The sequence below is a fragment of the Pelophylax lessonae genome, assembly GCF_965119305.1.
Source record: "Pelophylax lessonae genome assembly, chromosome: 1".
Classification (NCBI taxonomy): Eukaryota; Metazoa; Chordata; class Amphibia; order Anura; family Ranidae; genus Pelophylax; species Pelophylax lessonae.
The window spans coordinates 234,953,674-234,966,529 of NC_138768.1; the positions used below are offsets into that span (position 1 = coordinate 234,953,674).

At 46.0% G+C, this 12,856-nt stretch overlaps 1 protein-coding gene across 1 annotated transcript in view; it reads right to left on the reverse strand.

Moving 5' to 3' along the window:
* Positions 1 to 12,856, reverse strand: part of KNTC1 (kinetochore associated 1) — a 792,142-nt gene that overhangs the window by 253,103 nt on the left and 526,183 nt on the right. Inside the window, exons 37-39 of the mRNA XM_082256649.1 lie at positions 12,321 to 12,465; positions 10,652 to 10,708; positions 3,045 to 3,208 (exon numbers count right to left, since the gene is read on the reverse strand). Of these exons, the coding sequence (XP_082112775.1) occupies positions 3,045 to 3,208; positions 10,652 to 10,708; positions 12,321 to 12,465 (366 nt within the window). The remainder of the gene's footprint in view (positions 1 to 3,044; positions 3,209 to 10,651; positions 10,709 to 12,320; positions 12,466 to 12,856) is intronic.

A 12,856-nucleotide genomic window follows, 5' to 3' on the forward strand; every position in this document is an offset into this window, starting at 1 on the left:
AAAGCCTTTGATAGTGTGGAATGGCCATATCTGTTTAGTGTGTTACAGCTGTATGGCTTTGGTCCCCATATTCTGGGGTGGATACGACTCCTATACACCTCCCCGGTAGCCCGTATCTGGGTTAATTCCCAAATATCCGATTCCTTTCCAATGGCCAGGGGCACTAGGCAAGGTTGCCCATTGTCGCCCCTTCTATTCGCACTGGCAAAGGAACCACTTGCAATACGGTTATGATGACCAACTCACCATGTAAAATTCCAAAATCAATTTTTAAACGCATTGACACAATCTGCATAGCATTTCTGTGGAGTGGCCGTTCACCCAGAGTGGAAATGGAGACACTGCGACTCCCTGCCCGGCCGGCGGGACTGACATTCCCTAACTTTTACCTATACTATTTGGCATCCCAGTTGGTTCCCATTCATGATTGCCTGCAGCCAGATTCGGCCAATGCCTCTACTACAGAGGGGCTGTGAGTTGAGTTATTTTGAGGGGACAGCAAATTTACACTGTTATACAAGCTGTACACTCACTACTTTACATTGTAGCAAAGTGTAATTTCTTCAATGTGAGGGGGTGTACTCACTTTTGTGAGATACTGTATATACCTCACAAGGGTTCAAATCCTTTCACCAGATGTGTGCGGACTTTGACTTACCCCACACATATCTCATATTATTATCAACTTAGACATGCGGTGAGTGCGCAGTATGGTTCATTGGAGAACTCTATTCAGATCCCTCCCATGGAGAAAATGCTGAGACACCCTGACCCTACTAGGCTTATTTCTACGTATTATGCTGCTCTTATTGCTGATTCTAATTCCCAAACTGTGCAGGCTAAATGGGTAGATATGGATATACTCCTTACAGAATCAGACTGGTCTGAATTCAGTGATACATATGGTACTTCAGTGATATCCTCTAGAGATCGCATCATACAACTTAAAATTTTCCACCATTCACATCTCACTCCTGCTAGACATTTTAAGATAGGATTATCTCAGCCGGCCGAGTGTTTTAGGGGTTGCGATCGGGATGCTGACTATCTCCACTGCTTCTGGACGTGTCCTTTAGTCCAGGGGTTCTGGAGAGAAACTCATTTCATCTGCACTGGGCCTGCTAAACATTGTGAACCCTAAAAACTGTCTGCTGGGTATCTTTGGGGATCTGGCCATCACTTGTAGTGCTAAGAGACTGCTCCGTATTCTTTACTTTTATGCAAAGAAGTGCCTACCATCATCATGGAAGGGATCGATATCTTTAACAAGATCTCTTTGGTTAAAATTTGTCAATGACTCACTTCCGCTGTAGAAGCTTACCTTTGAGAATAGGAAAAGAAAAAAACATTTCACAAAATATGGGACCACAAGTCCCAGCCCTAGCACAGCCTGCAGCAGGGTGAGTGAGAAATACCTACAGGGACCCCAGTAACATACTACTACTATGGAGGGATATAGGAACGTTCTGTGCAGAGAGAAAAAAACGATCTGACACAGGAACAGGAAATACCTGGATCATGTCCAGAGTCACCCTACCTTCTCTCTTGCTGTAAAGCATTCATGGACTCTAAGAAAATGGCTGCCCCATGCATTCCTATGTGGGAACTACCAAAACATGGCCGCCCATGTATTACTATGAGAAATTATTACATTGATGCAGAGCGAAAACTACAGAAAAATGGCGGCCCCCACAGCACGGCATGCGGTCTCCAGTACCCCCCACCAGGATATACTCCCCCCCCGCAGAACCGCCTCAGCGGCCGCTATAAATCCGCCCCCCTGAGGTAGGAACCTGTTTGCCTAAGGGGGGCCTGGTATCACCAAGAGGACAGGGGAACCGAGGGATACCCGAGGGCTCGACTTTCCTAGGGAAGGACCCACGTCCACCCCAAGACCACCAGAGAAATGGGGGGACACTTACCATACCAATGGCATCAGGTGAGCACCACTTCGAACAGACTACCTCTCCACCTGGGGTGGGGGTGCTGACAGCAAGAGGGTACGCTGCGACTCAGGGCATCCCAGGTCGTGCGTGTCCTGGCGAGGTGTTTCACTCGCAGGCCAGCCCCCGTCCATCGGGGCTCTGTTGTGGCGAGGCCTAGTGCTGGACTATAACCTGTGCACGCTCACTGGCCGGGCTGGGAGATCTTAAGGATCTAGCATATCCAGTCCGAAACCCAGCCGGCTGTTGCTTGTAGTTCTCTCAGGAACATCTAAACTAAAAAATAAAGTCTTACAAAAAGGTTCCCAAAAAACAGCTAAGACTGAATTCCCAGCAGGGAGCTAGGTCCTACTCCTAAACCAGGCAGAAACAAACTGAAGGCTATAGCAGAGTGTGTGGGGTGAATGCCTGCAGGGACTGCCCAATAGGCGTTGTAAAGTTTTTTCCTGCCTATTGCCCTACTCCTGTCGGGGGCAGCATAACCCAATGGTCAAGAATAATATGGAGCTGCGCCTGTCAATGAACGATAGAGAAATATGTCTTCTAAGTTAAACTGTTCTTCCTATCCCAAGCAATTCGTTTCTTCCTATGCTTTTTTAAGGCTGGTCATACATTACACTTTTTTTTTTTTTATTCAAGCAGCGGGTTGAAAGAAAACCCCCAGCAACACAGTCCATGCTGAAGGGGGAACACCCGCCATGCTATGGTGTTTTGCTGGCAGGGAGCTTTTCCCGTCGGCAGAATACAACTATTAGGGTTGCTGGCTATAGCTGACGGCACTGATCATTTGGGCAAAAACCCAAAAGGCTGCTGTACACAAGAGTACAATCAGCATGCCCATATAAAAATGTGCCCGTTCCCTACAGAACTAGCAAAATTTAAAATCATGTATGGCTGGCTTAATAAGGTTTACAAGATCACTGTTTATGGCTGAACAATCGGTAGCCCTATGAGCAATAGTTATTATTATAGGTGGTCTTTTTAAATGACTACTAAGGATAAAGTCATACATTGGCTAATGTGGAAAACTCTCTTATTAACAAGTATTTCACCCAACTGTAGTAAATTAACAATTTAAAGCATCATGGTAAGTAACCGTACCTTTGTACTTAAATTATCATCCAAATAATTTGAAACGCTGTACTGTAAACATGTACCAAATGCTCTTGTTATGAGCTGCAAGGTCAATTCACATTGGCTGCACTCTTGTAAATTTTCCAGTAATGCAATCATAGGAGTTTTAGCAAGACACAGTAGGTTTTCTCCTGGAAAAAAAAGAAAAAAAAAAAAGGAAAAGACTGGTTATTTTTTTTTTTTACAGTAGTCTCTTGTACCATTACTATTTGCTGTGTATTCATGTACTATATTTTAAGCAAACTATGCACAGCACAAACCAAACCATAGACATTAATCAAAATACGGTTACATAAACCCACATTAATCAGTGAAGATCAAAAATAAAAAACACTTAGAGGGTTGTAGGATAATTTACGGTGTAAAGAAACTGGTCACTGAAGACTGTTTGGAAACCAATACTTACGAAAATGTTGCATTCCTGATTCCCCGCTGTTGTCCCTCCCAACAACTCCTACATCACTACTGTGCCCTGTACAGACAGTGGGGCAGGCAAGAGAAAATGGGATTTTCGATACTGTAAAAAATCTATTTCTCTGATGTTCCTTGACGGGCAGAGCTCCTTAGAATCTTGACCAGTGTGTTATACTGCCCCCTACAGGAGTAGGACACTAGGCAGAAAAAAAGAACTCGACTACGCCTATGGGCAGTCCCAGGAGATAAACTCCCCCTCAATGCTATAGGTACTCGGTTATGTTACAAGCAGTGGCAGAAATATTACAACTCCATAGAGGGGTGGGTGCTGTGTCAGTCAATGAACATCAGAGAAATGGGATTTTTGACTTACCACAAAATCAATTTCTCTGATGTTCATAGACAGACACAGCTCCTGGTATTCATAACCATTGGGTTATACTGCCCCAAGAGTAGGACACTATGTAGAAAATAATTCTGGCTACACATATGGGCAGTCCCAGGGGGTATACTCCCTCTCTCTGCTATAGCCACTAAGTTTTGTTACAAACAGTGTCGGGAGAATAATAGCTCCACCTAGGGGTGGGTGCTGTGTTCGTCAATGAACATCAGAGAAATGGATTTTACGGAAAGTCAAAAATTCAATTTTCTCTTTCATACATTGATGGACACAGCTCCTGGCATACATAACCATTGGGACATCCCAAAGTAGTGTTAAACATGAGTGGTGGGAGCAAAAAAAAAATTCCCAAGGCTAAATATTAGCCAATCAGGCAACCGGAGCTCAACCAAACAACTGGAGCTCACCTGAAAAATCAATACACCCTCAAAGAGGATCAGGTCCTCGTAAACCGCAGCCTACAAACCATGCAGCCAAAAGGAAGCATCCGCAGATGCCAACACATCAACTTTATAAAACTTTGTAAGAGTGTGCACTGAAAGGACCAGGTGGCCACTTTGCAAACCTGCCTCACTGACGCCTGATGATGGAACGCACCACCGTCTGTCTGATCCATCTGGAAATGATCGCAGAGGAAGCGTACAATCCGTCACGATGCCCATCCGTGAGCACAAATAGAGAGTCTGACTTCCTTAAAGACTACATAGCTGCCAGGTACACCCTAATTGCCCGGAGCACATCAAAGACATGCAAGGCAATTTTCTTTGGATGTTTAGGCCAGGGACAAAGGGAAGGCAACACAATGTCTTCATTCAAATGAAAAGACATTAGGAAGGAAAGACGGACAGGGGCGAAGAACCACCTTATCCCTGTTAATAACCAGATAGGGTGAACGACAGGAGAACGCCGCCAGCTACGACACCCTGCGTGCAGAGGTGATAGCCACCAAAAAGGCCACCTTCTGGGACAGTGCAAGCAGGGGAATCTCCCAAATATTTTCAAAGGTACGCACCAGGGAGTGCAAGGCCAGAGGTCATTGAAATAAGACCACCAAGGCCGACACCTGGCTCTTGATGGTACTCAAGGCAAACTTCTGCTCAAGCCCCTGTTGAAGGAAAAGGTCAAGACCCGAGCCACTAAGAAATAGAGAGGGTGAACACCAAGCAACACACCACAAAATGTATGCTTTCCATGTAATTCGCCTGCCAGTTTTCAACCCCTGGAATGTATACTGCGGAGAGGGCCCGAATAAAGCATTCTGCCCACTGTAGAATGCCGGCTGCCTCCAGAGCTGCCAACGCACTTCTTGCTCCACCCTAAGTCACAGCCGTGGTCACGATCTGTCCAGTGATCCAGGCACAGCCTGATCAACCAGAGTTCCAGGACATTTATCAGTAGTCTGGACTCTTTCAATGTACAAACACCCTGAGCGGAGCTCTGACCCAGGACACCTCCCCTCCCAGATAGACTGGCATTCATGGTGACCACTGTCCAAAACAAGTGGAGAAAGGACTTGCCCTGTTGAAGAGCCTGAGAGCGTAGCCACCAGGCCAGAGAACCCTTTGTTTCCCGGCTCAGTCGGCTCTAAATGTCCAGAGACTTCGGACACCTGTCCCATTTGGCAAAGATCTCCCTTTGCAGGGACCTCGTATGGAACTGTGCAAATGGAACTGCCTCGAAGGTAGAAATCATCAGGCCCAGCACCCTCATGCAAGTCCGGAGGGATGACCATCTGCTAGGAAGCAGGAGATGAATTGCAGCATGCAGTTTCTGGAGTTTATCCAGAGGAAGGAACATTCTGGCTGGAGCAGAGTCCAGAGTCAGACCTAGATAACACAACTTTCTGGAGGAAACCAGGGCAGACTTCTGGTAATTCAGAAGCCAGCCAAACTCCCTCAGAGTCCGTATAGTGATCTCTACGTTGTCCACCAGAGCAGCAGAGGACTCCGCTCACAGGAGGAGGTTGTCCAGGTAGCCCAGTATTGCAATTCCTCGCTGACATAGTAACACAAGAACTGGGGCTAACACATTTGTAAAGACCTGAGAAGCGGAGGCGAGACCAAAGGGTAAAGCCACAAACTGATAATGCTCCTCCCCTATGGCAAAACGGAGGAAGCACTGGTGAGGGGCACAGATTGGAATGTGCAAGTAAGCATCCTCGATGTCGATAGAGGCAAGGAAATCCCCCTGATGCACGGATACCACTACCGTGCGAATGGACTCCATTCTGAATTTCTGTACCCACACAAAGCAGTTCAGGGCCTTAAGATCCAGAATAAGATGCACCTTGCCCTCCTCCTTTCGGACCATGAACAGGTTAGAATAAAACCCCTAAAAATGTTCTGAGGTTGGAACCGGGACAATCACACCCTGAAGCAACAGGTCTTGCACCGCCCCAAAGAGAGCTTGCAATGAGTCCGGGGACAGGCGCACATTGAAAGGAAAGAACCTTTCCAGAGGGTAAAAACGAAACTCTATCCTGTAGCCAGACCGTATAACTTTGTAGTCCCACTTGTCTTGCACCAAGGAGGTCCGCGGGCCCGGAAACCAGCGAAGACCCCCCCCCCTGCTAGTCATGGGTGAGTGCACCTTCATGCTGAAGGAGCCTTGTCCGCAGGTCTGGAGAATCCGTCTCTCGGCTTGCCAGACCAAGGTTAATTGGATTCCTCAACCGGGATTATGGTTGCCTTATTTACCCTGGAAACCGGGGGGTTCACCACCGGTGGAACAGTCCCCGTTTTAAGGAGAGACTCTTCAAGGGGGTACCTTATCGCAAAGCGTTTAGGAACCACAAAGGGATTTTTTGGACGTTCCCACTATTTTGCAACAAATCTGTCAAAACAGGAGCCACTCTAGAGGGCTTGTGAGTACCAAAGGGGACCGGCACCTTCCCCGCAGCTTCAGCTGCGTCCTCCATTTTTAAAGTTTAACACACAAACACAATCGGTTCGTTCACCAGCGCCTTTTCTTGTGCAGCTACAGGAGTTGAGGAATCATGATCACTCTCCGAAAAGCCAGGGCGCATTGCCGTAGACCCCGCAGGATAGTCACGTCCGCAGCGGCCGAGTACGATTCAGGATCTGAGGAGACAGATGAGGAAGGCAAAGGCGGGAGGCGCTTTTTGCTAGTACGCCGTCCAAAAGCAACCTCCACCCGGGACACAAAGGACTCCAGGACCTCTGCCAGTGCATCAATGAATGGTTGGGACCTGGAGGGCACCGCAGCCTCTGGGGTTCAGGTGGGGAAACATGCCCCAAAGACTCCATTTGTGAAAAAGGTGACCCCCCCACAAAAAGTGCCAAACACCCCCATCGTGCTGGTAACACCACAATGGTAGCCAGCAAAAGAGCATCCCACGGTCCTGCAGCAGAGAGAGGGAGGACCCCACCAGACAGGCACCTGCAGCACTAAGATAAACTGCAATCCACATGTGGCGTCCAGGAAAGGAAGAGACCCAGCACTAAGGTACAAGGAGGGGCTCTCACAGCCAAAATCACCGGCCAGAGGCTCTTCTGTAATGGCCGCTGCGGATTCCTATGCTGGACCAATGCAAAATGGCCGCCGGACTACACAAACATGGCCACCGGCCTATACACAATATAGGCCATGACAAAATGACGGCTCAACTAGTCCCCCCCCTCAGTCAATAGCCCAGTCACCGGCAGCGTACCTCCCCCCTGCCCCCATCACCAGTACAGCACCATGCCCAAGCCCCAGAATCAGCCCATACCACACACTACCCCAAATGGTGGGAGGGGTGGATTGGGGGGGCTAGATGACCCAGAAACTACCAGAGTCCCAATGGTCAAGAATCTAAGCAGCTGTGCCCGTCAATGAGCGAAAGAGAAACCACGATTTCAGTGGACCATTTTCAGATGTGTATCTGTGTGCCCATACAGGCAAGCAGATAGACTGACAGAAAGAATAAATTAACTAGAAGATGACTGGTGGGGAGGGAGGCCTTGGGGGAGCATGGTACCTACCGAGAGGTAAGGGGAATGAGGGGTACCCGAGGGCCCAACTTTCCCAGGGAGGGGCCCACGTCCACCCCGAGACCGCCAGAATTATGGGGGAACACTTACTCACCATACCAACGATATCGGGTGGGCACCACTCCGGACAGACTGCCTTTCCACACGGGGTTGGGGTGCTGATGGCCACGGGGTAAGCTGTAACTCAGGCCGAACCAGGTCGTGTGCGTCCCTGCGAGGTGTTTCACTCATGGGCCAGCATCCGTCCATTGTGGCTCGGTCATGGCGAAGTCTAGCGCTGCAATATAATCTGCACGCGCCCGCTGGCTGGGAGACCTTAAGGATCTAGAATATCCAGTCCGAAAACCCAGTCTGACTGTGGATTGCAGTTCTCTCAGAAACATAGCTAGCTAAAAAATTTAATTTTTACCAAAGGTTCCCTTTAAAATAAAAAAGCAAGCTAAGACCGAAGTCCCAGCCGGGAAATAGGTCCTACTTTCCTACTTCTAAACTAGGCAGAAACAAACTAAAGCCTATAGCAGAGTGTGTGGGTGTATGCCTGCAGGGACTGCCCCATAGGCGTGGTAAAGATTTTTCCTGCCCCTGTAGGGGGCAGCATAACCCAATGGTCAAGAAGAATTTTTGGAGCTGCGTCTGTCAAAGAACGATGGAGAAATCCCATTCATTTCAATGGCCCCTGTTAACATATGAGCGTTTTGTCGCCTGAAGCAAAACGCCTGAAGCTCAAAAAAGTACATGAGCTTCTTTTTTGGCAGATTACAAGCGTTTTTGTTAGATGTCAATGCCTGCCTCCAAACACCTGCCTCCTGAATTGCCACGAGTATAAAAATGTGTTTATACATCACTACCTATACGTCTTTGACAAATGGCATACTTGCTTATGGTGAAACTGTAGGCAAAGTTGTGTACAAGCAATAACTGACTGTAAACTGCACATAGGATAACCTTCCAAGGGAGAGGAGCAGAGAGAGAAATTGTTTATTGATGGGGTTGTTTTTTCCTTTTTTTGTGAGAGTTGTTGTTTGTTTGTACATTGCACACTGCGTTGTGCTAGTGTTGTGTAATCTGTTTTATAAAATTAATAAACGTATCTTTAAAAAAGATGTGTCACTTTAAGAAAAGCTGCAAAAAACGCGATCCGCACCGCTGCACCACAAGTCCCAGCCCTAGCACAGCCTGCAGCAGGGTGAGTAATACCTACAGGGACCCCAGTAACATACTACTACTATGGAGGGATATAGGAACGTTCTGTGCAGAGAGAAAAAAAAATGATCTGACACAGGAACAGGAAATACCTGGATCATGTCTAGAGTCACCCTAGCTTCTCCCTTGCTGTCCAGCATTCATGGACTCCAAGAAAATGGGCGCCCCATGCATTCCTATGGGGGAACTACCAAAACATGGCCGCCCATGCATTACAATGAGAAATTATTACATTGATGCAGGGCGAAAACGACAGAAAAATGGCGCCCCCCACAGCGCGGCATGTGGTCTCCAGGACCCCCCAGGGGGGATCATTAGACAGCAGCATCGGGGGGTTCCCAGGAGGGGCCCCCACTAGGATAAACCCCCCCCCGCAGAATCACCGCAGTGGCCGAAATACATCCGCCCCCCTGAGGTAGGAACCTGCTTGTGGGGGGGCCTAAGGTGGGCCTGGTATCACCAAGAGGACAGGGGAACCGAGGGATACCCGAGGGCTCGACTTTCCTAGGGAAGGGCCTACGTCCACCACGAGACCGCCAAAGAAATGGGGGGACACTTACTAACCATACCAACGGCATCAGGTGGGCACCACTTCGAACAGGCTACCTCTCCACCTGGGGTGGGGGTGCTGACGGCCAGGGGGTACACTGCGACTCAGGGCATCCCAGGTCATGCGTGTCCCGGCGAGGTGTTTCACTAGCAGGCCAGCCCCCATCCATCGGGGCTCTGTTGTGGAGAGGCCTAGTGCTGGACTATAACCTGTGCATGCTCGCTGGCTGGGCTGGGAGACCTTAAGGATCTAGCATATACAGTCCAAAACCCAGCCGGCTGTTACTTGTAGTTCTCTCAGGAACAAATAAACTAAAAAATAAAGTCTTACAAAAAAAGGTTCCCAAAAAACAGCTAAGACCGAAGTCCCAGCCGGGAACTCGGTCCTACTCCTAAACTAGGCAGAAACAAACTGAAGCCTATAGCAGAGGGAGTGGGTGTATGCCTGCAGGGACTGCCCCATAGGCGTGGTAAAGATGTTTCCTGCCTAGTGTCCTACTCCTTTAGGAGGCAGCATAACCCAATGTCAAGAAGAATTTTGGAGCTACGTCTGTCAATGAACCATAGAGAAATCCTATTCATTTCAATGGCCCCTGTTCACATATAAGCGTTTTGTTGCCTGAAGCAAAACGCCTGAAGCACAAAAAAGTACATGAGCTTCTTTTTTGGCAGATTACAAGCGTTTTTGTTAGATGCCTGCCTCCAAATACCTGCAAAAAATGCCCAAAAAAACGCCTGAAAACGATACACTCCGCTGTACTAAAAGTGGTACACACACAATCTGGTGCAAGCATGCATAGTAACCAATCAGCTTCTAGGTTTTATTGGCAAAGCTGAATTGAACAAGAAGTTTTGAAGTTAGAAGCTAATTGGTTACTATGCACAGCTGCACCAGATCCTGTGTGCACCAGTGTTCAAAACAGGTTTTGTTTTGTTGCAGCAGCGCAAAGTAAAAAGTCAACACAAAGTAACATTATATAATACATTGAATTGAATATGCATTTTCCCCACAATACCTTTAGTGCATGAACAGGTAGCCAGATTTGCACAATCCAATGGATAAATCTTTTTACCTGTAAAACAGTAAATTGTGAGAGATTAAGCAGTTTCATAAGACTTCAAATTAGTATTGTGAATTAAAATAGTCACCAACATGACAGTAAACATGACAGTGATGCACCTATGTTTAAAAGAATCTCAAGAATCTTAGCTTAATAGATTTTAACAACTCGCCAACCGCAATATGTATATTTACACATTGCGGTTTGCAAGTGGTTTACCAGGATTATAGCTGAAGCTATCAGCTAAAACCCCAGTATTTTTTTTTTCAGCTGGCGGCTGACTTTCTCATGAAAGTGGTTTGAGTGGCTTATTAGCCACTGGATCGCTTTTAGAAGCAGCAGAAGTGGACCTCCCCACCTCCCGCCAGTGTTTCTCGGGCTTACGGTTTCTAGAATTGTATTGTATACTGCGCCAACCCTAGATATACAGCAGCCAGCAACTACAAATGACAATTTGTGAAATCAATATATAAACAAAATGCAGCACTGATAAATTAAATAGTTGTGCTATTAAGTGCAACAGTGCTCATGCATATAAATATATGCTTAGCAAAAAAAATGATGTGCAAAATCACACAACTAAAGTGCTAAGTGTACAACTCATGAATATATGTGTACTTCATATTAAATTAAATATATATATATATTTAATTCATCAACGCTGCATTTTGTTTATATATTTAGTGTTTCTACCAGCGTGCCCGAGAAATGATCTGACGGTGCGGCTGGCTGGTTAGAGAGACGAAGATCGTTTCCGATCTTCTTGGAGTACCGGAGTGATGTCATGCTGTCACTTTCGGTCTATGGCAGACGTAAACTATTTTTTTTTTAAAGCAAAAAGCGTCTTTTGCTTTTAAAGATAAAGGAGAGATATGGACTCTTTTTCGCCCAAGATCCCTCAATAAAGAGGACCTGTCATCCTTTTTTCTATTATAAGAGATGTTACCATACCTCGTAATCGGCATAAAAGTGAAAAAAAAATAAAATAAAGAGACAGAGTAAAAATAAAATAAAGACTTTTTTTTTTTTAAGAGCCCCCATCCCTCTGTGCTCAGGCGCAGAAGCAAATGCATACGTAAGTCGAGCACGCATATGTAAACACGGATTGCAACACACGTGATGTATCGCCATGAACGTCAGAGCAAAAATTTGAGCGCTAGACCTCATCTGTAACTCTAAACAGGTAAGGTGTAAAAATTTTCAAAGCGTCACCTATGGAGATTTTTAAGTTCTATAGTTTGTCACTATTCCATGAGCAATATTAAAGCATGACATGTTCGGTATCTATTTACTCAGCGTAACATCTTTCACACTTTACAAAGAAAGAAAAAAAAAAAAAGGTATATATTGTGTTTTGTCTTTAAATTCATTAAAGTGTATTTCTTTCCAAAAAAAAAAATTGAGATTGAAAAACCGCTGTGCAAGTAGTGTGTGACATAAAAAATTGCAACAATTTACTATTTTTTTTCTCTAGGAACTCTGCCAAAATATATATATATATATATATATTAATTTTTTTTTCGGGGGGGGGGGGGGGACTTATAGGTAATTTTGTAGCAAAAAATACTGATTTAAACTTGTAAACAAAAAGTGCCAGAAAAGGCTTGGTCTTCAAATATATTACCAGCTGTGCTTGGAACAAAAGCTGTAGCTAAATCATAAGCAACTGGCAAAACCACCAAGGAATCCAGGACAATTCCATCTTCACTGAAGAATTCTTCATAGGTCCAGTCTTTGTAATGATCTCGGTCACCTCCAAAACTGGCATTCTGCAAAAGAGAAAATGCTTCTGAAACACTATATATATATATATATATATATATATATACACACACATACATACATACACACGCAGTTGATACAATAACATTAGACAGTACTGATAAGGAGCTGACCCTGCCTGTTGGTGTGCTAAATGGAAATGCTCTTCTCCAGCGTATGCCCTCATTAATTAAGTATCTGCCTTTAGCAGTGTGGTCGTACATTTTGTCTCCATGCTAGTGTCGTGGTCTTGCTTTGAAACATAGGATACTAAGTGAAATATTGACTTTGATGACATTCCTAAAGAACAACAGTGACAGAGTTTTAACAGGTTTGACTGTATAGCATGGAATATGTGTGCCCAAGTGAATGACCGCCCTCCAACCACCCAGAAGAGTA